The 27,419-nt window shown below is 39.9% G+C and overlaps 1 protein-coding gene and 1 non-coding gene across 3 annotated transcripts in view; both read left to right on the top strand.

Annotated features, from left to right (window-relative positions):
• The first annotated feature begins 716 nt into the window (after positions 1 to 716).
• The window catches only part of ZFR (zinc finger RNA binding protein), a 49,787-nt gene continuing 23,084 nt past the window's right edge, over positions 717 to 27,419 (top strand). Inside the window, exons 1-9 of one of the 2 annotated variants that reach the window (XM_075727211.1) lie at positions 717 to 786; positions 1,049 to 1,133; positions 16,760 to 17,042; positions 18,763 to 18,907; positions 19,692 to 19,910; positions 22,227 to 22,474; positions 23,479 to 23,670; positions 25,830 to 26,118; positions 27,051 to 27,244. In XM_075727211.1, coding sequence (XP_075583326.1) covers positions 750 to 786; positions 1,049 to 1,133; positions 16,760 to 17,042; positions 18,763 to 18,907; positions 19,692 to 19,910; positions 22,227 to 22,474; positions 23,479 to 23,670; positions 25,830 to 26,118; positions 27,051 to 27,244 — 1,692 coding nt within the window. In that variant the 5' untranslated portion in view covers positions 717 to 749. Of the gene's footprint in view, positions 787 to 1,048; positions 1,134 to 16,759; positions 17,043 to 18,762; positions 18,908 to 19,691; positions 19,911 to 22,226; positions 22,475 to 23,478; positions 23,671 to 25,829; positions 26,131 to 27,050; positions 27,245 to 27,419 lie in introns of both variants that reach the window. The other variant, XM_075727210.1, reaches the window with a different exon arrangement.
• LOC142596765 (small nucleolar RNA SNORA66) lies at positions 14,086 to 14,222 on the top strand. Its single transcript, XR_012831887.1, has one exon. It is a non-coding gene; the product is annotated as a small nucleolar RNA SNORA66 (small nucleolar RNA).

Below are 27,419 nucleotides of genomic sequence, written 5' to 3'. Positions count from 1 at the left end.
GATGATCTTAGAGAACCTTTCCAACCTTAATGATTCCTAATATTACTTTCATTAAAAAATAATCCAGCCAGCAAGCCAGGGAACATTATTACTCTACCATTAATTGGTTTAGTGGTGGACTTGGTAATGTCAGGTTAATGGTTGGACTGGATGATCTTAAAGGCCTTTTCCAACCTAGACGGTTCTACAATTCTATGATTCTGTGAGTTCTGTTGCCCAAGCTACCTACTGCCGCGGGCAAGAATCAGAAACCCACCCTGGCTTTGCACCACGAACCCGCGGGTAGGGGTGCGATGCGGCCGTGGGCGCGGAAACGGGGAGAAGGGAGGGCGGAGGGGGCCGGGCGGGCGCTGCCGGCTGCACTCCCCTCAGAGCGCCTCCCCGCCGCGCCTGGGCCGCAGGGCGGAGGACTACAGCTCCCGAGAGACTTTGCACATCCCGCGCATGCGCACACCAGCCCCCCCCGCGGCGCCTCAATGGCGGCGGCGGCTCCCGCGGCGCCCGTCGCGCTCTTCCGCGGGCGGGGGCAGGGGGCCAGGCCGGGGGCCGGACTACAACTCCCAGCGGCCCCCGCACATCCCGCGCATGCGCACGGCGCGGGCCCGGCCGCACTCCGCCGTTGTCGCCGTAGGTGGGTGGGTGGGGGGAAGGGAGACGAGCGCGGCGGTGAGGAGGAGGAGGAGGAGGCGGAGGGGGGGGGGGGTGAGAGTTGAGAGTTCAGCCGCCGCTGTCGCTGCCAGCTCGGACTCATGATTCCCATATGCCCGGTAGTTTCGTTCACCTATGGTAAGTAACGGCGCCCGGGGTGCGCGCGGAGGGGGGAGGGGATGCGGCCCGCGCGCGGGGCGGGGGAGCGGAGCAGAGCGGGGCGGGGGGTCCTGAGGCGCCGTGTCTGACCTGGCGCTCCCGCGCTCTTTCTGTCCCTTGTCTGTCTGTCCCCTTCCCCCCTCCCCCCAACTCCTCCCCCCCCTCTCCTCCTGCCGGGCCTCCTGTCATGGCCCCGACCGCCGCCGCCGCTGCCGCCGCCTCTTGGTTATCGTCGCCGCAGTGCCCAGCCGGCTGGGAGAAGATGCCAAAATGGCCACCGGCAACTACTTTGGATTCACCCATAGCGGGGCTGCTGCCCAGTATAGGTAACCACCGCGACCCCTCCCTGCCCTGCCCCGCCCCTCCCTCTGTCCGGGCCCGCAGCCCCCTCTCCCCTCGTCGCCCCCGGCCCCGTGTCCCCGGCCGGGATCTCCCCGCCCCCTCGGGGTGACGGCTCGGGGCCGCTCCCGTCCCCCGCCCCGTCCGGGGGCCTCTCCTGCACCCCGCTCCTCCGGGATGGCTGTGCCTGGGACCCTTCTGCTTGTCTGCCCCGCCCGCGGGTGTGTTTTCTTATCCTCCTGGTAAGGGCCTCCCTGTATCCCCGGTGGTGTGAGGGTGGGGAGGTGGAGCCGGGCACCGCGATGGAGGAGGAGAATCAGCGGCAGCATCAAGTCCCAAGGCCCTTGAATTAAAATGGCCACTTCAGTCAACACCAGCAGAGAGTTACCGTCACCCCCGGGCCCTTCTCCTCCTTCACTTTCAGGGAGGATGGGGCTTGCTCCCCAAGTCTTTGCCCCCACTTATGTCAGTGTGGGAGGACAGAATTCTTTTTAACATAGGTTAGAACCCAACCTATGGGAGGCTGGATAGATCAGGGAAGAGCTGAAGCACCAGAAAATACAGGGGACTTCATTCCATTGAAGCAATGTTACAGTTAATGTCTCTAAGAAAGTAGAGAAGGTACTTTCAGGGCCAGGCACCTTTTAAAAAGATTTACTACTTTGATATCTAAGACCAGGATCTGATCTTCTAGTGGAGCCTGGGGACCTGTAACTGTACATCTTGCGTCTTGTGTAGACACACTGCCATAAGTCTTTGTATCCTTGTAGTTTTTGTGCATCCAAATTGTGTTATCAGAATGTTAAAAAGTAATTGGTAGCATTTATTATCTCACGTTTTCTGAAATCAGATTACTTAATTTGGCAAAAACCAGATACAATCAGGAACATCTACACATTTTTGTCTTGTATTGGAGTAGCACCTTAAAATCCACATTTGAATCTACGGTACTCGTTTCATAAATCTGTAATAAAGGCCTACCTTGATTCCTAAGTCTTGGTTAATGGGAAAAACAGAAGAATAAAGCAAATATTGAGGGGTTATTAACAAACGAATGCAGATGTGTGCTACTGTTAACTAGCTAATAAAAATTGCATACCTTACATAGTTTCAGGAACATACAGTTTTATGGAGGTCTTGGAATGACTCCCAATCTATTCTTTCTATGTATTTTTTCCTAGAAATGTTTATAAAGTACATTAAAATTTCATTTACTCCAGTGTTTAATAGTTAAAGGAGAGGATTAACCTTAGCTTGTCTTCTAGTTCTTTTAAGATTAGGTGCTCACAGTATGTTTATGTTTTACTTGACAGTTATAGTGCAGTTTGAAGCTGAGTTGTCATGGGGTAATGAAGGAGTTTCTAAGTAGGATTTTCTTTTTTTTTTTTTTTTTTGTAAGTAAACAAATTAAGTGAATAATAAACTGAGATGAGTTTTTTTTAAAAATTATTGTTCCTTTTATTGTGGCGCTGAGGTGGTCTGTAGACTTACGAACCTGAACAACTAGTTTGAAATTGCCTTTTGAATTGTGATATAAAAACATATAATTGGAATAATGGTCAAGTTCAAAACTTGTTTTTGTAGTTAATCCTAAATGTGTTCTTGAGAAAATGGAAAAAATGATCGAAAGAAGCTTTTTCCTTTGCTATCACAAGTGCAAGATACTATTTCATTTGCTATCAGTAAAAGACTCTACATCCTGTAAGTGGTTTGTGTATTTACCGCATCTGAAAGTGAAGAGACACAGCAATCAGTGTTAAAGCAGTCCTTTCATAAGAATGAATTTAATATTTTGAGCAGAAAACACAGGAGTCACTTAAAATGTCTAAAAAGGAGCTTACCTTCATGAAGCAGACTTGGCAGATCCTTAGTAGCTTGTTTAGAGTGCTACAAAATGCATATTCCATTCTAGTATATTTGAGAAAGAGATGGTGGTGGGAGGGGAACATACGAAAAGATTTAACATTGCAACAAGTCCTCTAAGACTGTTACCTCTATTTGAAGTAAAAGTTTATTGAATAATAAAATTCTTGCATTCTAAGAAACCAGGATAATAGATAAACAAATGGATGTTTATCACATAGTTAATACATAGGTGAGCCTCATAAATCTACCAAAAAGGTAGCCACAGGACTAATCCACAGATTTTTAAAAAATTGCTCAAAAGGTCAAGTTGTTTTAGGAGGTCAGATCAGACACTTGAAATTGAAGACCTTTGTTCTTTGATATATGCCATTTAGAAGTCCTGGTGCTGTAGTTTTTATAGCAAGTAACAGAAATTTTCATAATAAACACATTATTATTCACATTTTTTGGGGGTACTCTCTTGACAAAATGGCTGTAAAAAATTCTGATGTATTGGGAGAACTTTAGGCTGCAACTTTAAAGGAGTCTCTGTCACTGCTCCCTAATGATAATATATAGATCCTGTTGATTTCAGCACTTACTTCAGCTAAGTGCAAAAAATCTATGCAGTTCTTTTTAGGATACATGCCTTTCTTGGAATATCACAACGTATGAAACTGTTAAGTCTTCAGCTGGAGACATGCATTAAGAAAAACCCCAACTTTGCATCAGGAAGAAGAGTGTCTAAGTAGTTTCTGATCAATTTCAAAGAATAGAATAGAATATTTTCCGTTGGAAGGGAGAGGATATACAAGGATCATCTAGTCCAACTCTCTGAATACTTTGGGGTGACCAAAAGTTAAAGCATGTTATTAAGGGCACTGTCCAAATGCATCTTAAACACTGACAGGCCTGGGGCATTGACCACCTCTCTAGAAAGCCTGTTCCAGTGTTTGACCACCCTCTTGGGAAAGAAATGCTTCCTAATGTTTGCCCTCTGGGCTGCCAGGGCACGCTGCCGACTCACATTGAGCCTGCTGTCGACCAGCACCCCCAGATCCCTTCCTGCAGGGCTGCTCTCCAGCCACTCCTCTCCCAGTCTGTACTTACGTCTGGCATTATTCCATCCCAGGTGCAGAATCTGGCATCTGGACTTGTTAAATTTCATGCCATTAATGATTGTCCAATGCTCCAGTCTGTCTAGATCCCTCTGCAAGGCCTGTCATCCCTCAAGAGAGTCAACAGCACCTCCCAGTTTGGACCAGCAGCAAACTTGCTAATGGTGCATTCAACTCCTGCATCCAGATCACTGATAAATACATTGAACGGAAGTAGCCTTGGAATTGAGCCCTGAGGAACACCGCTGGTGACTGGTTGCCAGCCAGGTGTAGCCCCATTCACTACAACCGTTTGAGCCCTGCTGTCCAGCCAGTTCTTCACCCAGCGCACCATGAATCTGCTCATCCCATAGTTGTACAATTTGTCCAGAAGGATGCTGTGAGGAACAATATAAAAACACTTCCTAAAATCCAGAAAAACTCCATCCACTACCTTCCCTTCATCGACTAGGCAGGTGACCTTACCATACAAGGATATCAAATTAGTTAAACAAGACTTTCCCTTTGTGAACCCATGTTGACTGTGCCTGATGATTGCATTGTTCTTTAAATGCCTTTCAGTAGCACCTGGTATGATCTCCATAATTTTTCCAGGAACTGAGGTTAGACTAACAGGCCTATAGTTCCCTGGATCTTCTCTCACACCCTTCCTGTAAAGTGGAGTAACGTTGGCTAGCTTCCAGCCAGCAGGGACCTACCCAGACTCCCAAGACCTTTGGTAGATGATAGAGGGGTCCTGCTGTAACACTCGCTAGCTCCTTCCATACGCTGGGATGAATCCCATCAGGCCCCATGGACTTAGAAACATTCAGCCGATACAACTGGTCCCTTAAGATTTCAGTGTCCCCAGATGGAAAGTCACTGTTCCTGCAGTCGTGGTCCTCCCACTCAGAGGACTCAAAGAAGAAAATCTGCTGTACTACCTAAGTGATATTTGAAAGGTTTTCTGTATTTAATTCTGTTGTTGGAGACCAGTATAAACCCTGTTGGAATTCCAGTTTCTCAAAATGACAATATTCTAATTTGCATTAATAGTAGTGAAGGGACAACATATTAGAACCATTGGGTTCCAGGAAATAGCTTCTTTAAATCAACAACTGAAAAGACAATGAAGCTATTATTGGTGTAGAAATCACTGTGTCTTCTTGTGATTCTAGTTTATGTGTGGCCATGGTGGATCATTTAAATACTCTCTCATCCTTCACGCAAAGGGTAAATTAAAATTTGTCCAAGGACTATAGTCTTAACATTAAATACTGATATTTGAAGCAGTTACAAAGGCCAGATTGGTAGCTGCTCAGGTGTTAGATCTTGGATTTGGGAAATTCATGAGTAGTGTGTGCAGGAGTTGATAATGTCTTTACTGTTGTAACAGGGTAAGTAGTATACTTCCCTGAATTGACTAGATAAGAAAGGGAATAGATGTCTGTCTGTATTAGTTCATAAATACTAGTTTTCATAAAACACATTTGAAATCTTAACTCGTTTCATATTTAATCAAAGGCAGTGAAAGAGCTAAGTGCCCTTTAAACCTGTAAATAATGGATTAGAAGCATTCTTGTTTCTTTCAGTGTTGTCACTGCATAAAATTCCCTGCTGCCCCACTCATTCAAAATTCTTTGTGTGTGCTACACAGCAATAATATCATGACTTAATGAGAGAAGCATTAGATTATGCAAATATTGGTACAGGAAAGCTCTCTGAATATTGCAATACCTTACAATTTCTGCTTTCTGCTAGTGGTGGTATTAGGGCCTAAGGTTATAAACCTGCATGCAGTGCAAACTTCATCTGTTACATAGTTAAGTAACTGTATTAATCCATCTATTTAGGAGCCTAAAATAAATGTGGAATTTGGTGATACTAGTCCTCTTTTCTTTGTGTGTGTGTGCTCTGTAGGTCACTTGAACCACTGTGTGTCTGTTCAGTTTGAAACAACCAGCCTAATACTGGCTTGCCTTTCATGCGTAAAAAATATTAGCATTCTTGATTCAGTACTGGAGAGAGGCATAGTTATGCTTTTATTCTAAAGTTGGCTGATTGAAATGTAGGGATGCTGGTGGAGAGATAGGGGCATTGAGAAATGTTTGGACAGAGAAGTATGCAAATGTGGTAGTCTTGTTTAATTAACTTTGTGTTAAGATTTTGGTTCCTCTTAAGAAGATGAATCTTCAAGTGTCTGAGTTTCATCTTAGTGATATTCATACTGTCTCCCTGCTCTAATGAGACAGGACACAGATTGGAGATTCTTGGGTAGTTAGGAATGATTTGTTAACTTTGAATTGCCTTCAAGTAGCATGAATATTACTAAGTGTGGCAAGCCTTCACAGATAAAGGCAATTTTAGCAGTTCAGGTCCAGAGCAGACCGAGTGCCTGTGAGTTTAGGTTAAAATGCAATCTTCTAGGCAGCCATATGGAAGTCAATTCTTGCAATTGTAGCTGGTTTGGAATTCAAGTGCAGTGCATGATGTTACAGGATATTCGAGGCTGGTGGAGAACAGCAAAGGAAGGTGAAATGCTGTCGATGGTTAAGTTGGATGTTGAGAATTGTTTGGGGGTAGAGTGGTTTTTTCCACATTTGCCAGTACTTTTTAATTAACTTTGTCTTCAGTGTCTGCCCCAGTTACCTCTTCTTTAACTAGATACTGGTTTCAAAAGTATTCAGTCTTTCAGAGACAGTAGGGCTGTAATTCACACAGGCCTACTAGCCCAAGCTTAAAAGTATCACTAAGCATAATTCAGACTTGTTACTGGTGGACAGCAGGAAGATAAGGACAATACTGAGCAGGGCTTATGGCTTCTTCTGAAGTGAAGATGTACTACTAGACTTAAACTTATGTTAATAACATTTCTTCATCTTACAGTATTGTGTTATATGCACCCAGTTCTAAAATGCATGGAGAATGAAAGTAATCATAGTTTTATCATAGGATGAAGGTACCTATATCATAGTATAAAACCTCAAAATGCTTGCTTTCTGTGAATTTTATGCCCATGCTATCTTGAGTTGCATCATATCTTAAAGCATATGCATTTTTACCAGAAGAGACTTACTGAATATGGTATAGCTGTGTGGTGCTGATTCTTTTGTTCAACCAATGTTAGTCTTAAGTGCTATCCTTAACATGCTGTTCTAGCTTACTTAATGTACACAAGAAGCCTCCAGTAAGCTACTGCTGTTTATAAAAAGATTTTGAGATTTTCAAATCAGTGAGGTCCCTCTCTCAAAGCAGGTATGCCAACATTAGGAAGGCAATAAGGGGCTCTGGGTTTGTTAATGTAGGCTGTATGCCAGTATTGCAGTTGGCTAATGATGGGGAGACAGAGGAGATGGTGGTAATTGGGGAGGAAAGGTGCCTCACTAATCAGAGGAGCCTTTGTCATTTTCAGGAGGGAAGTCTGCCAACTGGTTGAAATTTGCAGCAGACTCATGTCTTTAGGAACTGAGCACTTGGGGAAACTTTTTTCTTAATGGTATAGTTACGTCCTTTGTAGTTGTAACCTCAAAATGGATTGATGGTTGTAGGCGTAACTCTGGGGTGTTAAATTACGTGTAAAATTTTGTCTGTTGCTAAAATGCAACAATGGTAGGTTAAAGTGTAGTTGCATTATTGGTACTAGAAAAGCAAAGTACTAGCTTAAGGCAGGAAATACAGAATATTTTAAGAATTGAGTACAATTTTCCATACTCGTGAAGTTTCTTCCCTTTTATAGAGAACTCACCAATTTTAGCATTTTTCGTTTCACATCTTTGTTAATGATCTGGATGATGGGACAGAGTGTACCCTCCACAAGTCTGCTGATGACGCAAACTGAGAGGAGTGGTTTATATGCCAGAGGGTTGTGCTACCATCCAGAGGGACCTCAACAGGCTGGACAGATGGGCTGAGAGGAATCTTGTGAATTTCAACAAGGGGAAGTGCAGAGCTCTGTACCCAGGGAGGAACAACCCCATGCACTAATATATGCTGGGGGCCACCCAGCTGGAAAGCAGCTTGGCAGAAAAGGACCTAGGGGTCCTGGTGGACACCAAGTTGAACGTGACCCAGCAGTGTGCCCTTGCAGCAAAGGCAGCGAATGGCATCCTAGGCTGCATTAGACAAAGTATTGGCAGCAGGTCGAGGGAGGTGATCCTTCCCCTCTAACTCAGCCCTGGTGAGGTCACACCTGGAGTGTTGCGTCCAGTTCTGGGCTCGCCAGTGCAAGAGACATGGACGTACTGGAGAGAGTCCAACAAAGGGCCGCAAAGGCGATGAAGGGACTGGAGCATCTCTCCTGTGAGGAAAGGCTGAGAGAGCTGGGACTGTCTAGACTAGAGGAGAGAAGGCTGACGGGGGATCTTCTTCATGTGTATAAATACTTGAATGAAGGGTGCAAAGAGGACAGAGGCAGACTTTTCTCAGAGGTGCCCAGTGACAGGACCAGAGGCAACGGGCACAACCCAAAACACAGGAGGTTCCCTCTGAACATCAGGAAACACCTTTTTACTGTGAGGGTGACTGAGCCCTGGCACAGGTTGCCCAGGGAGGCTGCGGAGTCTCCATCCATGGAGATACTCAAAAGCTGTCTGGACATGGTCGCAGGCAACTGGCTGTAGGTGGCCCTGCTTGAGTGGGATTGCGTCCCCAGATGACCTCCAGAGGTCCCTTCCAACCTCAACTGTTCTGTGATTCTGTGATTTTGACAGGGAAAACGCTAGCAGTTTGTACTTTTTCAGGCAGATGTAACATCTCAGGCTCAGTTCCTTTTGTCTTGTGTGTTATCGTCGTGAATATGGCTGTTCACTAGACGAATAAAATCAATGTTTTGATAATGAAGAAAGCAATAAAGTCAACGAGCTGTCCATTGTGTGCAACTGAGTAAAGGGAGGTAGATACAGAGCATATATTGCATCACCGTTACAGATGCTTGCAGTTATGTTGTGAGGTAGAGTGAGGAAAACACTGCAGAATTTGTTTGGATTTAAATCAGGTCATGAGACTAAATGTGAAGATTAGCAATGCAGTAAGGGTGTATTGAGAACATGAGGATAATAATCTTTGAGGTGACTTTTTGATAGTATATGGTTTAGCTGTCTAGTAGCAATGAGTATTTTTAGTTCGTAATGGAATGATGCAAGTATGTTTTTAGAAACAAGAGGAAGGGTAACTCAAAATTGCTACAAAGAACTGTCTTTTTTAGGCCGTATGTAGTGAAACCGTAGGCTATGTTAGTAAGAGTTGCTGAAATTTAACAGAATGCAACAGGGGATTGCACATTTGCATGCCTTCAGGCCTCTCTCTGGATGTGAATTGCTTTACAAACAATGTTCTGTTCACAAAATTATAATAATAGGAAATAATAATTTTCATTGTAGTTCGAAAAAGATATATTCAGTCTTCATGAAAATTTTGAGAAATCTGGCAATTAGGTCTCAACAAGTATGGTTTCCTTAATGCTAAAATGTTCCAATGTTCTTAGAAGTTAGAATTCAAGAAATAAGTCTTAATTAGTGGGTTTTTTTAGTTCAAGATATTTGTATTTTAAAAATTATTTTAAGAGTAGCTTAAATGTTATGCTAAGCTAGACTGAAAATTACTTCTTTAAATGAAAAAAAAAGTGCAAGAAATATGTTTTAGAAGTTGTAATTTCTGAGGAAGCTTGTAGTTTGGATAAAGACAAAATTGGTTTTAGTCCTGATCTTAACTCTATATCAAAATAGCACTGTTCAGAAAGCTAAAACTAAAGAATTTAAGATGCTCTTTGCCTCTAGGAAGAGAATTTTCAGCGTTCAGCACCCTAAACAGAGCTGGAATAGCAGCAGTGTTTTTGTGTGTGTGTGCGCACACATGTTGGTTGGTAGTACAGAGATGCACTGGAGATCAGCATTTTTGTTTTTCTTTGGCTCACTTGCTTTGTATATTATTATTATTATTAGTTGTTGTTATTGTTATTATTATTATTTTACTTTATTTCAATTATTAAACTCTTCTTATCTCAACCCAGGAGTGTTTCTCACTCTTACTCCTCCGATTCTCTCCCCCATTCCATCGGGGTAGGGGGAGTGAGCGAGCGGCTGCGTGGTGCTTAGTTGCTGGCTGGGGCTAAACCATGACAGTGTGCATGAGTTACAATTAATTTTTGGTTTTAAATTAAATTAGTCAGTGTGATGAAAAGCAAGGCTTGTAGGGAACCTTTTATCTGCTTCCTCTTTATATTCCTTTTACCTGCTATGTATCTTATATGGAAACAGACTGCCTTTTCCTGAAAATGTATTCCTCTGACAATAAGTGCTACAGATACCTTACTAAGTTTCTTAACACGTGACTTACTCCACAAATACCTCAGTGTGGAAAATAAAATAGCTTACTGCTTTAAGTCATCTGAAGTTACTACCTGGCAAAAGAGATAGCTTTAATATCAAAGTGTTGTATTTTCTTGCTATTGTTAACATGCAAAAAATAAATAAAGCTCTCTACTTTCAATTTACTTTTTTACAAAAAAAGCCTCAACACTTTTTTACTAGGAAAGGCCAATAGCTGGAAATGAAAAAGGACATGAGCTAAGTGTTCTACAGAAGAGAATTCAGTATTTGTTTCTTAATTGCTCTTAATTCTCTGTCATTCTTGGGCTGGTATATCACAGGAAATCAAGACCTTCTATCAGTGTTGTTATATAAAAGTAACTACCAAGTGAGAGTTCTGCTACATTAGATCTAATAGTTATAACACAAGTTCTCATCGAAGCTTTTTTGTGAAAGAATGTTGCTCAAAAAACAGGTTGCTTACAAACCTACATTATATATCTATTTAAGTTAGACAAACCTGTGTGATTTTTGAACTGGGGAACAATGTTTTGCTAAGTAGACACTAATACTTCATTAATTGCTATTGATCAGCAATTTCTGCCTCCTAGTCAGCTTCTGACTTAATAATTTCAAGTGTGCTGCTAGCTTGTTTTTTTACTTTGGAAGTCTGTATTTCTTTTTCTATATCAGAAGCACTGCTTTGGTTTCCTTGTTGAAGATCTTTGTGCAGTTCAGAAAAGGTTTTTAATTGCTGCTTGAATATTCTGGTTTTTGACAAGGGGAATAAAATTTACCAATAGAATTATGAAATTAATCTAATTATTTTAATAACTAATAGGGAGTAGCAATGGCTAACACCTTCTGTTTTGAGGTCTTGTTCTCAGGGTGTCGACTTTTTGTTGCTGGTGTTTTAATACAGCTTGGCCAAATGTAAGTGTTCAGGCTGGAATTTTCCTGGCTAAGTATCTACCTAGAATTACACTCTTTTTTTTAAAGCTGTACTATAGCTTAATTGATTTTGTGGTGTAGAATTAGGCAGGAAGATATTCATAACTCTTCGATTCCTCACTTTTAGAATGGAGACTTTGCAAATGAGAAAAAGGTTTTTACATGTTATACTGTTTCGGAATCACAGTTCTGAGCATAGACAGCAATCAAATGTTGATGCCATGAAAAGAGCTGCAGTGTTAGTCTTACATCCAGCTTGCAAAGTATCAGGGCAAAACGTGCACTTGTCTTGGGAAAATGTACTTTCACTTAGTGAAAGGAGTTCCATACACCAGACAGCAATGTGGACAAGGCTAATTATTGCTGTAGCCTTTGCTCTGGGATGAATTCTGCACGACTGTGAGCCAGTGTGGCCCCTCACCCCCAGAAAATCAGCTTGACATGGAATTGGAGATTAGTGTGGAGAAAGATACACGTCACAGCTTGCTGCAGTCAGTCTTATCTAGAAAGTTCAATAGTGGTATTTCATAATACATGGCACTTGTTCTGATACTAATGCATCAGAAAGATTAGTATTTCCCATCATTAGTGTCAGTAGAAATTAGAATAGGTGTTATTAGAAGATTTGAGTCAAAGGTGTTTTACAAGAAATGCTTTTCTCATGCACTGTAATACAATAATTGCGAATAGAGAATTAATTCTCTCAATCCTGACGTTACTTAGGTAGGATGTGGAAGATGAGGGCAAACTAGGTATACACTGGGGTGTAAAACTTGAATAGAAGCAAGCTTATTTGGGAGAAGGAAGCAAAGAGCATGGGGAAATAGCGATATGCATTTAGTAGCAGTTTAAAGCAGGGAGGGAGAGAAAAAACACATTGGGTAAGGTGCTGGAAATGACCTTCTGTAGTTGACTGAAACGTACATCTGCAGAACCTGGAGCAGAACAGTTGAGTGCAACATGTAGACTGTAAACTGGCTGTGGCTGGGATAGTGAAAATGCAGTGAAATAGAAATCTGAGCTGGAAGATGAGCATCGAAGAATGTGTGTTGTTCCTACAAAATAGAAATTAAAGTCAGCTTGGTGGGGAAGCACTGTTGTTATGATCAGCTAAAGAAATAGGTGTGGTATGAATAAAACCGTATTCTTTTTGAATGAAAATGGTGGAAGAGGTAATATAATAGCAATACAGCAGAGTACTATTTGAAGCTGCCAAGTTCTTCACCTATCAAGGAACAATATTTATTTTGATAGTAAATTAAAACACTGTTAAGAATTGCAATATGAAGTTACGTTCAATTGAAGGGTCACAAACTGGGTTTGCATTATGTAAATGTTGGTCTAGAGTTCATTTGCTTTTGAAAATGAAGATTTTATAAACAAAGGAAAAAAGTCTTGACAGTGAGGGTTCTCATACCCTGGAACAGGTTGTCTAGAGCAGTCTTGCAATCTCCATTCTTGGAGACGATTGGAACCTGACTGGATGAAGCCCTGAGAAACTTAATGTAACTTCGACATTAGCTGTGCTTTGAGCACTGGGTTAGAACAGATGACCTCCAAATCTTGGTTTCAACCTAAATTATTCTGTAATTTTTAAGCTCCACCTAGTTAATAAAGCCAATTGGACTGAGTGTCTTTTCATATGAAGAGAGCTGGAATTCCTTCAACTCAAAGATGCTAATAAGGATATTAGACTTGTTTTGGGGAAGAGAGTAATTGACCTACATAGAAAACTGGCTAAGTTACCAGGTCAGTGAGTTAGCTTCTTTGTCTGCTGTGCTGCAGCACCTGTTTGCATGTCCTTAGCCCGTAGAACATACAGGGTAATTTGGTTCAACTTTTTCCCACTGTGTTGGGGGATTAAGCTAAACTGAGTTACTTCATTGTGGTGAAGAACACGCATGTGGTTTGTTACCGTAGCTCAGCTGACATACTGTATTTCATTGTTGCTCTAATAACTTGATCACGTGCCTAAATCTTTTGGAGTCTTGTTTATTGGTACTAAGTTGAAATACTTGAAGTGATGCAGTATGGAAAATCATTACTTAAGGCTGAGATTAGTAAAATAATTGTAGAGAAGGAGCTGGTAGAGGCAGTTAGTAGAATTAGAAGAGTGATTAGCAAATAGGAATAATTGCAGGGGAGTTCCCTAGGGATTATTTCTGAGTCTTACTTAGTATTTGTATTAGTACAGCATGTTGTGATATTTGATGCAAGGAAGATACTGTCAATACATAGGTAACTTTACAAGAAGCTGCTCTGAGGAAGCTAGACTGTTTGGAAAGAAAGCACTGTCTGGAGCAGAGCGGGTAGCACAGCTGAAACTTCATCTGAAATGATCCATACACTTCTTGCCAACTGTAGACAAGAAAGAAGAACAGATAATACTAGGATAGGTGCACAGATGAACTGCAAGAAAGGTCAGTGCAATAGGGAGTCTGGCAAAATAATCTAGGAGGGGGTAAGTTCATCGCAGCAAATGTGATGAGGCACTAGTCACCAAACAAGGATAAAAACTCCTGTAAGTTAAATGAAGAAGTTGGCACAAAAATATTTTTATGTAAATTAATCACATGAAAATATCTGGTCATCTTAATGTTAAAAGTTTTTCAGTAAGACCATGGGAAGAAAAAGGAATTACATAAATTTAGAAAAGATGTTACGTGAATTTCTGTAACATAATGTAACATAACTTTTAAAAAGGAAGAAGCAGTCAATTCTAGAGTATTTTTCTTGCAGGCTTGCAAACTCGATCACTAGCTCTGCATGATGTTGCAGAAGCAAGGGGAACAGGTTTGCTAAAGTAAACATGGTCATAGAACTGTATTAGCCTTAGAAATCAAATTACTGGGGCTGTTAATTCTATACCATGATAAGGAATTTCAATACAAAAATAGCACAGAAGAAATGAAACTGTGTGAACCAGAATCTTGTTAATAGTTCTGCTGATAATGATCATAATCTCTTCATAATATTAAATACTGAAAACTGTCAGGTAGCTTTAATCTTATATATTCTGAGAACAAAAGCATTTTCTTTGATTAACTGACTGGTACTGTTACTTCATAGTGTGGTGTGAGCACTATATCGTGTTTTGTGGTCGTAACTTAAGCACAATTTCATGAAACTTGAGAAGTTAATGCTTCCTGGACAGGTCCTTCTCCTTCCATTTTTTTCCCGTTGTTTCCCAATGTATAACTTCTGTGGGTTCTGGCACTCAGCAGACTTGTTTTGTAATCTCCAATTTTTCTAATATTTCTACCATGTTAGAAAATGAGCCCAGCAAAAAAATTTCTCATTGTTTTCTGCTAGATTAATGAGTTCAGTCAGTGCACTGAATAGCTTGACAAGTAGCAGAACAAGCACCAGGGATGGAATAGGATGGCATAGCCAGGTTTGGTGTATGGGAGGGGGAAGAATAAGAGTGGGAATAGCGTGGAGCTCTTTGTTGGCAGTATTGGACTGTTGATGTGTTCAGCTGCAGTCTGAGTTAAACAGTCTGCTGTCTGTTTTCTCAATTTCATGTGTTTTTAATAGATGGTATGATAATGGTAATTACCTCAGAATTTATGAATATTTTACACTTCTGTGCTGTTAGTTATGTAGCTAATGCAGCCTAATTTTATAGACTGTCATTCACTTTTACCATCATAAAATAGTCTTCCTGAATTGTCTAGTGGAGTCCAATTTCTCACCTTAACTGAAAAAACAGAGAATCTTCCTAGGTACATCAAGTAGGACGAATTGTTTCAAGCAGTGGTGGGAGCTATACCAAAGTGTTTTAGGTCTTCTCCTTCTACTGTTATGCTAAGAAATTGAAAATAAAATGAAACATAATTGTGAGTACAACTCACAACTGAATTAAATTTGGATGGAATGCAAATGGTCTTTTAAGCAATGAGGGGCCTACGATGGGAAGAAGGCAGAGTCCAGGCATGGAAGTCCAGTAGTAATAAAATTTTCTCTGTTTCTGCTGTAAGAATTTTTTTTTAATAAATTGAAGTTAATGGGTTCTGCTGTAATTAAAATGTCAAAATAAGTTTTTCTAAAAATAAATAAAATTAAAATTACTAAACACAAGGGAGTTATGGAAATGTCTTTTGCAAAAATAGTAGTATGAATAGTTAAAAGGTGCTTTGTTTCTGGTGGTTACGTTAGAGAGAATATTGCAGTCTTCGGGAAGAAATACTGTAACTTGTTCCTTTTGGTTTTGAGCATAACCATACTGCAATTCCACTGATTATGTTTGCTTCAAGTGAGATTTCATTTTTCTATTTTCTTCTGAAAAATAGAGGATACTACATCCTTGATAAGCATGGAGTTAGTTTTGAATTATCTTTTAACAGTGCTATGGAGATGTGAAACCCTATAGAGATCCTTAAATATTATTGAACAACAGTGCAGGAAGTGTACTGAAAAATTCAGAATAATCACTCAATTCCCATTTCTTATCATTGTTCCAGGTAGTGATATTTTGCCCCGTTCACTTTATTTGTTCAAAAAAGCAAAATAGTTATTCTAAGCTTCTAATCGTAATGCATAGTTACACATCAATATAGGACAATAGTACTTATTTCTGTTCAAATAATTAAACCTTTGAAGCCATCATTTTTTAATTCCGCTGTTAATATTTCCTCATTCTTAGTAAATAGCCACATATTAATGTCCTACCTGCAAATTTTAGAGAGGCAGATTAGTCTCAGCATGTACCTGGAAGATTGCCAAAGCTCTGGTAGCAGTCGTCTTGCTCAATTTGACTGTCAGTTCTTTTGATGCTTCATGTTGTGAGGCAGTGGACTTTGCACGAGCGAGTGGGGCCAGCTTTTACAATTCTGAACTTTTGTGGGAGAAGTCCCCCATCAGAGGTGTGTATTTCAAGTGTCTCTACCTTAAATATAAGAGTTCTGAGCTAATTTTCATGGAAGTCTTTAAAATCTCATTACTTTAATATGGTTTCTTGAAAAACTTCATGCAAGCGCATGTCAGTAATAAGCTGTCACAGAAGAGTGTTTTTCTTAATTTGACGGGTACGTCAGTTATATTGAAGAGCTACTAAAGCATTTAGAAACTTGTTGGTCATGAAAAGGTAACAGTTTAAGACTTCTGTATTATTTTGAATGAAAGACTTGTGTTCCACTGCTTGAAAAAACACCAACACAAACACCCCCTTTGCTAAGAAAGTCATCACCTGCATGATATGTGTGCATCCACAGGAACTTCAAAATGATACAACCTTTTTAATGGGAGTGGAAGAGAGGTAATAAAAGCCATGAAAGCGTATGCATAGATAGCTGCTCCAGGTCTGTTTGTAGAATAGACATGTATTAATCAAATCTGGGATTTTGAAATGTGTAGGCATTGGTTTAGTATGTTGGATTAATCTAATTATTTACTTACTCTCCTTTTCCGATACAGCCAGCAGCCAGCTTCGGGTGTAGCCTATTCCCATCCAACTACAGTTGCTAGCTACACTGTCCACCAGGCACCAGTCGCTGCGCACACAGTTACTGCGGCCTATGCTCCAGCAGCAGCTACAGTCGCAGTGGCCAGGCCTGCTCCAGTGGCTGTTGCAGCTGCTGCAACAGCTGCTGCATATGGAGGCTATCCTACAGCACACACTGCTACAGATTATGGTTATACACAGAGGCAACAAGAAGCTCCACCACCACCACCTCCTGTCACTACGCAGAATTACCAGGTGGGTTCCAAAAAAAATTACTTCTGTTCTATGATTTTTAAATTATATGTTAAAAGAAGGAGGCCTGTTTGGATAAGAGAACGTGATGATACTTGTATTTTTTTCTTCTGTGAATCACTGTTTGAGTACAACTCAAATTACTTAGTAGCAAAAACTGACAGAATGTGAAGTGACTGCAGTCTCATATGGCCTGCATAAAGGTTTATCAGCAGCAGTACTGCAGGAAATAAGATTCAGACAATCACACAGTAAGCAATGAACTGATGTTTACCTCCAAGTGATTTTGTGAAACTACTGCTGAAAAGAGTAGTATTGTCTTGTCTCAGCTAGCTTAAATGTTTGAATGGCATGCAGTAAACTGGATCGTGGAACTGATGTAGCTGAAAAAACTGTTCCAACAAAAATTTTCAGTGGAGGTAGAAACAGTTCCCTTGTCAGATTCCTGGGTTCCACAGGAGTCCTAGTGCCAAACATATGAGGATAGAAGATTGCCATAGAAGGGGAACTACCCTTTGGGTAGTTTTTGGGTACCCTTTGTGAGATCATTGCCAAACCTCGTGTGGCTACAGGCTTCTACAAAAGGGAACTGTTTGTTTTCATCTTGGATGTTGAAATAATATCTCTTTTAATAATTTTTTAACTTTTTAGTCCTAAACTTACCAAGTCATTAGCTAGATTGTAATTAGTATTTTGGTTTGTTTAAAAGGACTATATTATTGCTGCATGTTCTCAATTCTTTTGTACATCTTTTATAATTTGTTACATATGGTAATGAATCATAATGTAGGAATCTTTCCAGTAGCATGTGTACTCATGATTACGAGGTCAGTTACTAGATGCATTCAGACAGAAAAGAGAGTCCCCTAAACAAAATAAAAATAATTCCAGTTTACACAGGTTGGATGGAAAAGCGGTTTTATTGTTATATTACTTGGAAATAAAAAGCATTTTTATACATTAGTACATTTCAGCTATAGTAGTTCATGCCTTGCTACCCCTCAGTTGATCAACTCTTTACGCTTTACCATAAATACGGTGGGCATGAGACAATATATGTACATACATATAGTGGCTTCCAGGCCCTCCCCTTCTAAGCTTACTAGCCATCTCCTGTGTTCCAGACGTGTCGAATGGGCTCCTTGCCTTTCCATTATAGACTAGATACAGTTCCTTAATGGACTAATTGATACACCAAAAAGTACAGAAGGCTTTAAAAGTATCACTTTCATACGCTAAAAAATATAATCAAGAAAAGTATTATTAATTATGGGACTTCTACAGCCAATATAAGGTCAGGTTTGTAAACTTGTGAATTTTGTAGTTCATAGAAATTCACATTTTATGGAGATCTGTGGTGTTTTTTCACTTCATATTTTACAGAAATATAATCTGATACGGTCATGAAAAACTAGGGAGAGTAGTTGCTTTTCAGTAACAAAAATAATTTGGTAGGGAAAGTGATTTAGTAGCATGAGGTTAATTCCTATATTGTCTGAAAAAGACCATCAGGGTTGTTTTCAGGCCTGAAGTATCTGTAAACATAAATTTAATTTCTTTAATGCATTTATTTGTATATACTGTATCTGTAAATTTTTTTTTAAATCTACTTTAGTTGACCAGAAGAATATACATTGTTTCTTTGACTCTGCTAATGACTTTTATTACTCCAGATATATACGTAAACGAGAAATTTGCTGGGTTTTCTTTTTTGAATTTTTAGGATTCCTATTCTTACGTTCGATCTACTGCCCCAGCTGTAGCTTATGACAGCAAACAATACTATCAACAGCCAACAGCAACTGCAGCGGCTGTGGCTGCTGCTGCCCAGCCTCAACCTTCAGTAGCTGAATCGTACTACCAGACAGGTGGGTGGCATGATTCAAACTGCTGTCATTATACACAGTCTGTGTACTACTTTAATACCTTACAAAAAGTTTTTTGAGTATTTCACATCCAGATTTTTTTTTTGTTTTGTCATGTAATCTCTGTGAGCATGTAGAAAAATTTACTGCACCTAGAACTTGAACATTATTGTGACGTTGCTATGAGTAGCTATCTCTGAGGTTTGGGTTGTTATTAAATACACTCAAAACATACTTCGAGACAAATTCTTGTTGATAGAAACCTTGCTGAAGTAGGTTCAAATAGTCAGTGGTGGGTTCAGATGCTAACTTGGTTAGAAAGACTCTTTTATAATTCTTTAGTTAATTAATGTATGTAGTTCTTTAATTATTGGTATCATGATTGCTACCAAGCATAAATGTTATTTACCTTTTTTTACTTTAATTAGAAATAATAGCAAAGTATAGGTGGACTTTGGTTTGGTGTACTCTAGGAAAACCATTGAATGAGAAGGTTGCTTAAAAACATGGCAGCACAGTTAAAAATAAATAAATAAATATGAGGCTTACTAGTGTGAGCTGTGATGTGATTAAACAGTTGTGTGATACATAGTACACAGTGCATAACCATAGCTGTAAAAAAAACCATGACACAAAAACCAAAATGCATCAAACAAAAAAAAACAAAACAAAACCCACTTGTTACACATTTATTCCCCAGCGTATCATATCACTTAATATGGTTTTCATATTTCATTCAGCTGAAATGTATCAATGTTTGTACACTTTTATTTTCTATCCTAATTAGCTCCGAAAGCAGGATATAGTCAAGGAGCCACTCAGTATACCCAAGCCCAGCAAACACGACAAGTGACAGCTATAAAACCTGCAACCCCAAGTCCAGCAACAACTACATTTTCTATATATCCAGTATCCTCTACTGTGCAGCCGGTAGCAGCTGCAGCTACTGTTGTTCCATCCTATACTCAAAGTGCAACGTACAGTACAACAGCAGTTACTTACTCTGGTAAGAATTTTGTGTATTATGTTGCTGGGATCTTTGCAGTTGTTACAGGAGAGGCTTTAAATACTCAGAATTTTAGCAGCTTGTGTTCAGTTACATCATAGTCTACTGAGAAGGATCAACCAGTTAAATCATTATAATTGCAAAATCTTTAAAAGAGGTTTGATGTTTGTATGTGCCTATTTTGTTATATGTGAGAATATACAAAGCCTTGGCATTGCTACGTGCATGGTGTTTTGTGACTTACTGTAAGATTTGGAGAGAAAAGATGGGGGATAGAAAAAATAAGGAAATACATCCACACCAATTTTACCCAGGAAAATTGGAAGGGAGCATGCTGCCATCAAACAAGAGTTAACGAGGCAGGGAGGAGCAGTTCAATATAAATCTTGCAAGTTTGGGTTGTCTTGACCCAAAATGGTCACATCCAGAGGGTAGTGGTCAATGGCTCGATGTCCAAATAGGGACTGGTGGCAAGTGGTGTCCCTCAGGGGTCCGTACTGGGACCACTGCTGTTTAATATTTTCATCAACGACACAGGCAGTGGGATCGAGTGCACCCTCAGCAAGTTTGCAGATGACACCAAGCTGAGTAGTGCGGTTGACACGCCAGAAGGACGAGATGTCATCCAGAGGGACCTGGACAAGCTGGAGAGGTGGGCCCATGTGAACCTCATGAGGTTCAACAAGGCCAAGTGCAAGGTCCTGCACCTGGGTCGGGGCAGCCCTCGATATCAATACAGGCTGGGGGACAAAGGGGTTGAGAGCAGCCCTGCGGAGAAGGGCTTGGGGGTACTGGGGCATGAAAAGCTGGACATGAGCCGGGAATGTGCGCTTGCAGCCCAGAAAGCCAACCCCATCCTGGGCTGCATCAAAAGCAGCGTGGCCAGCAGGTCGAGGGGGGGGATCCTGCCCCTCTGCTCTGCTCTGGTGAGACCCCACCTGGAGCCCTGCGTCCAGCTCTGGAGCCCTCAGCGCAAGGACATGGACCTGCTGGAGCGGGTCCAGAGGAGGGCCACCAAAATGATCCGAGGGCTGGAGCACCTCTCCTGTGCGGACAGGCTGAGGGAGTTGGGGTTGTTCAGCCTGGAGAGGAGAAGGCTGCGAGGAGACCTTATTGCGGCCTTCCAGTGCTTAAAGGGGGCCTACAGGAAGGATGGGGACAATCTTTTTAGCAAGGCCTGTTGTGACAGGGCAAGGAGTAACAGATTTAAACTAAAGAAGAATAGATTTGGACTAGAGATAAGAAAGAAATTTTTTACAATGAGGGTGGTGAAGCACTGGAATGGGTTGCCCAGAGAGGCAGTGGAGGCCCCATCCCTGGAAACATCCCAGGCCAGGTTGGACGGGGCTCTGAGCACCCTGCTCTGGTTAAAGCTGTCCCTGCTCACTGCAGGGGGGGTGGGCTGGATGATCTCTAAAGGTCCCTTCCAACCCAAAGTATTCTATGATTCTATGAAAATGGGAGGAGAATGGGCGCTGAAAAAAAGACTTTCCTTCAAACATTAGAAATCTGAAAAGCAGTTAAAGATGAAAAGATGTTAACCTTATGGCCAGATGCTAATCAACTGGCATATTATAGCTACCTTGAACTTTTTGTTTTGCTTTGTTTTCTGTTTAAAAAGGATTTTAAAACTTCCTTGAGACAGAGCCTCATCAGAGGATTAAAATAGTTGAACCAGTAGATGTAGAAAGTTTATGGGAAAACTGGCTCAGAGGTATGCAAGCCCAGTTTCCTTGATTTATTCAACTTTGATACTAGAAATCAAGGACTACATAGCCAGGTTTTAGCAGGCAAGCAGCTTCCCTGCACTAAAACAACTTAAATCAGTGAAATAGAATGTAATAGCACTAGCCATTCTGTCTTTTATCTTCATTTTTTTTCCCCTTCCTCTACGTAATGTCTGTCCTCTTTGCCATTTTGAAACTTGAACAGTCTTCCTGGTTCTGGAAGATTGCTTACTTCAAGTGGCCTTTGATAAATCTTTTATTAAAATTCTTGTTATATCATACTCGGTCTTACCAGCTGTACCAGGAAATTTCACATATTCTTTAGGGATGCTTTGATATAGCTAACATAACTGCGTGCCTGCAAAGATGTGTCTAAAATCAAATATATTCCTGAAACAATTGGTAGCTATGTATTTGCGTACTGTGAAACATCAAGAAAAACTCAGACGTCCTAACAAGATCTTAGTAAATTGTTTATATCCTGCCCTGCCCCCCCAACTCTATTATGCCACATATTTTGAATTAGTGTATTATGTAATTGATACATGATGTACAGTGATGTAACATTTATTTTATTTTGATCTTTGAGGTACCTCTTACTCCGGCTATGAAGCCGCAGTGTATTCAGCTGCATCGTCCTATTACCAGCAGCAGCAGCAGCAACAGAAACAGGCAGCGGCAGCAGCTGCTGCTGCTGCTGCAACAGCTGCTTGGACAGGGACCACCTTTACTAAAAAGGCACCATTCCAAAATAAGCAACTGAAACCAAAACAACCTCCCAAACCGCCCCAGATCCACTACTGTGATGTTTGTAAGATCAGCTGTGCTGGACCACAGGTACCTGTATTATGTAATATTCTGCTATACACTTTAGTCATAATTTCTTCAGCTAAAAAACTGACCCCTCTAGGAATATTTGTTAATTTTTAAAGATCTGATTCTATACTAAAGGAATAATTAAATGAAAATGTGCGCTATTACAGAAAGAGTTCTTACAAGAAGACAAAAAGATACATCCCCTTAGCTTGTACAGAGAAGCTTCAGCTGTGCTTTGGACTTCAGAAATATTGTAAATTTTGAATTTTATTTGCTTTTTTAGCATAGCAAACTTCTTAGAAAATACTTTTTTCAAAACTATGGAATTACATAAATTTTGTGAATGGTAAGCCTGAAAATTTATTCATTGTATTCCAGCATCCCAGTTTAGTTTCACAGTGGGTACAAGTGCGTAGAAAGTAGATACCAATTCATGCAGAGTGTTTATGTGTGTGTCTGGCTAAACAGTTCTTGCTCTTTTGGTAAACTTGTCATTATTTCCCACCCTGTCTGCTCTCTAGATTGCCAGTGTTGTACAGGAACAAATATCAACTTCTGCATTTCATTTTCAGCACAGCTTTATTTATGCGTTAGCTTCTTTTGAATTGATTTTTTTTAGTTCTCTGGATACACTTAAGCACTGTGGTCTTGTAGTTTGAGGAAAATTCAAAATCAAGAATAATTGAATGCAATGCAGGAAACTGCAGTTTTCTGATCATACCAAGTTTTCAATGGTAATATCTGCTGACCAGTACTTGATTGAGGAATTGAGAAGTTAGAGGAGAAAACCCTGTATTGTATTACCTAAAAGTGGAATCCTGGTGGTGGTGAAGAAAATTTCTTGGTCTTAGAAGTGGCCTGCTAATGCCTTAGAGCATGTCATATGGAACAAATGTTCAATGTAGGAAGTATTTCTTATACAAAGCGTGTGTTTTATGCTGTGTTCTATATTACATGTATTCACATGAATGATGAACGAGCTGTACAAAGACAGCTTATTGTGTGTGTATTATTAATTTAAACAGACTTATAAAGAACACTTAGAAGGCCAGAAACACAAAAAGAAAGAAGCAGCTTTAAAAGCTTCTCAGAACACCAATAACAGCAGCACTTCTGCTCGTGGTACTCAGAATCAGTTGCGCTGCGAGCTTTGTGATGTGTCTTGTACAGGGGCAGATGCTTATGCTGCCCATATCCGTGGAGCCAAGCATCAGAAGGTAAGTTTTCCCTTGTTTTTATGATACAACTCAATCATATATTTCTTCCCATCATTTTTTCTCGTCTTAGAGAGGAGAAAATATGCAAAAACAATATAATTTGAATTATTTTGTTTAAAGACGTTTAGTTTTGCTTTTTGTTTCGAACTTACCTTTAAGCTAAGGGCTTTGTTGGGAGAAAGGGGGAAAAATATTGCCACAGTATCAATAAGAAGAGGATGTATTGGAGAAAGTATGTAAATCATAGGAAGAAGGTGTAGAGTAAGATGGGGAAAAGAGTCAATGAGGACATGCAGTAGCATGCTTGTGCCCCCTAACTCTTTTCAGGACTTTTCTTGACATTTGTTCTATTTATCTGGTGCTGTGAAGCTTTCAGTGCACTTTGAAACACTGTAAGCTGAGCCAGTGCCAAAGTACAGGATTATTATGCATTGCTCCTTGGTATTTCTTGCAAAGAAAATTGGCTTGTGGGAGCAAGGAACAATGTCCTGTAGGAGACTTTATAATGAATATGTTTGGAAGACTTCCGGTAAGTGTGTTTTCTGTGCTGTTTGGGTGCAGTTAGGTAGGCATTCTGGAAGAAAGACTGCGGGCTGCGCTGTGAATCCCTGTGACCTCCGTTTTAAATTTGGCCATGCAATAGTGAATGCAATGGCAGTGCAGAATGTTTAGATATTACAGATTTTCCTCAAAGCTCTGGAAAGATTAATGTCAGTAACAAATACACTATTAATATTCGGCTTTTATAGCTCTTTGCATCTCAGAGCACTGTACAAAGTGGCATCAGTAACATCGTTCCTATTAAAATAAATTAGTCTCATAGCAGATTTAAAACAATTTTCCCAATATCATTTTCTGTTAGTACAAGAGCAAAAACTATAATTTAGATAGACTTGCCTATAGTGTTCTTTCTTTCATTAATAAATTGAGCCATTAAATTTTGGGTTGTGCCCAATAACTCCATAGGTGTATGGAGTATAGTATATATTATCCTTATATATTTGGATGTAGCTTTCTCTTCCTCATAGATAGTTGTAACAACTGCTAATTTAGGTTGTCATCAATGTAAAATGATCAGCATCAAAGGACTCTATTTCTGTGGTACACTGAAGAATCTTGTGCATTCTACTGGAAAAAAGTAATTTTGAAGAGTTGCTTGAACTTAAATTTATAGTATTATGTGACACTAGTATGTCTGTATTCTGATGGGGAATGTACTTAAAAAATAAGAACAAAAGCCTAAGAAGTGTGTGTATACAGTTGTGTGTGTGTCATGATTGTGTACCTGTGTTTGCATTAAAGTCATGTCTTGCAGATGCGTATTTTTTTTACTGCTACTTTCAAACGCAGTCTTTAGTTTTAATTTTGCATGTTTTGTTCCTATGGGCTACATGCATTGCTTTTTCAGGTGATGGTCACCTGTCACCAAAAAGAAGTATTATTCTATCTCAAGCATGTTGTGGAAAGGCCTCTGCTTTATTACTTCTAAGAATAAGCATGTACCTCTTTACTTTCTTTGAGATACTAAAGAGCTCTGAAATGTGCCTCTCACATCCCCCTTAATTTTCTCTGCAGATGTGCCTTTTGTTTGTTTGTTTGTTTTTAAAATAAAATCTTTGTCTAAGGAATCTGTTCAGTACTGCTAGGTAACCTGCAAATTCTTTCAATATGAATACTCTTAAAATGTAGTGATCAAAAGAGACAGTATTGTTGAATCTGAATTAAATAACTCTTATTTACAAATATTGTTTGGAACCAAAATAGTTCAATGTACTGTACTTTTTGGAGGGAGAGTAAAAAGCAACCAGGCAACAAAACAGTCACACTGAAACAGTTTGAGCAAAATGTTTCCTTGAGTTGTACCGGCTTAGGAGTTTATTGGCTTTCTGTTCTCATCTACACAGCTTTTGGAGTAAGTGTCTGAATTTCTAAAGGAAATAAGAATGTGAGACAGCTATTAACTATTTCCTTGTTACAGATGACAAGAGCTTTTACATGTCCATCTTTTTTATTTTTTTTTCAAGATCACTTTTTTGTAAATAAGCAATAGCTGACTTTTTAGTTATATTGATTTTTTTAGTTATAATGATGTTTGTGTTACATAATTTTTATAGTTATTCCAGGGAGATCATATTATGAATTTCTCTTTATTCTTATAGGTAGTAAAGTTGCACACAAAACTTGGCAAGCCCATTCCTTCAACTGAACCAAATGTGGTTACCCAAGCTACTTCCTCAACATCCACATCTGCTTCCAAACCAACTGCTTCTGCTTCAAATATAGCAACTAGCAGCAGTACTGTGAACTCCTCTGTTGCATCCTCTGCAGTGAAAATTCTTACTCCCACGGCAAACACACCACTCAACACTGCGTCCAACAACAAAACGTCTTCAACCGCTGCTAATATAGCTGTAAAGAAAATATCTACACCGAAAATAAACTTTGTTGGCAAGTACAGAAGTCAGTCTTTATTTTGAAACCTAACCTATTCTGTATTTTTTTTAAGACTTAGTGCAGCAAATACAAATGTATTTAGTTAACTTTATGCATGAGTAACTGTTGTGTTTAAGAGAATTACTGATAGGTGAAAATAAGAATGTAAACAGAAGTTTTGCTTCAAAATTTATGGTGTTTTCTGCCCAGTTGTCTCCACCTGACCTCTCTTGGAGGCTTCTCCCACCTTCACAAGAAGCCTCCCACCTTTGGTTTCTTACGTAGCAGCTGCTGGAGTATTGCAATTTATAATCCAGTTGGTCCTAATTTCTGTTTACAGCCTGGGCTGTTAAGTCAACCTGCAGTAAGTTGGCAGTTGATAACTGGGCAACTGAAGCATGCTTATAACAGTGGAAATCTAACAGCGGAAACTTTTTAAATGAGGATGACAAGACATTTAGAGATGGGAAGCAGCTGTCCCACAATAAGCTCTTGAAGGAAAGACCTATGAAGTTGCAACACTGAGAGTATACTGCCTTTGTTAGTACAAACATTATAATGGTTTGAAGTACCTTTTTGGATCCATTAAAAAAAACCTGATGACAGAACCAAGTTTATTAAAATATATTTGCTCAGTTGTTCCCATTCAATCCTGTCTCTTCTGAAAATGCATGAAGACGAATAATGAAAATTGCAATTATAGAAGACAAAAGTTTTTTATGCTAAAATAAAAAAAACAGGTGTTTCAATAACTTCAGTGTTAAACTTATTTTTAAAAATAAATCTTTAATTGTATTTAAAATATGCTTGTTTTAACTAATATTAAAAGACTGATAATGCTTTAGCCAGAACATTGATATTTGCAAATAAAGTCTTCAGTTCGCACATCGTGTGTAATCACGTTCTCATTTTATGAAAATTAATGATTTAACTTTTTTGATTTGTAGGTGGCAATAAGCTTCAGACAACAGGAAGTAAACTGGAAGAAATGAAATCAGCTGAAACTGTTAAAACAACTCCTCCTGCTACAGTACAAACACAGGAAGTAAAACCAGACACAGCAGCTGAACCAGTGACTCCCACAACTCTTGCTTCCTTGCAAAGTGATGTCCAGCCAGTGGGCCATGACTATGTGGAGGAGGTATTGATATGAAAATGTGTACTATTTTTTAACTATTTGAGTGAAAACCTGTTCAACATGAAACAGAATCACAGAACAGTTGAGGTTGGAAGGGACCTCTGGAGGTCATCTGGGGATGCAATCCCACCCAGGCAGGGCCACCTACAGCCAGTTGCCTGCGACCATGTCCAGACAG

Source organism: Pelecanus crispus, chromosome Z (genome assembly GCF_030463565.1).
Source record: "Pelecanus crispus isolate bPelCri1 chromosome Z, bPelCri1.pri, whole genome shotgun sequence".
In the NCBI taxonomy this organism is placed as follows: Eukaryota; Metazoa; Chordata; class Aves; order Pelecaniformes; family Pelecanidae; genus Pelecanus; species Pelecanus crispus.
This window is presented reverse-complemented; position numbering and strand designations above follow the sequence as displayed.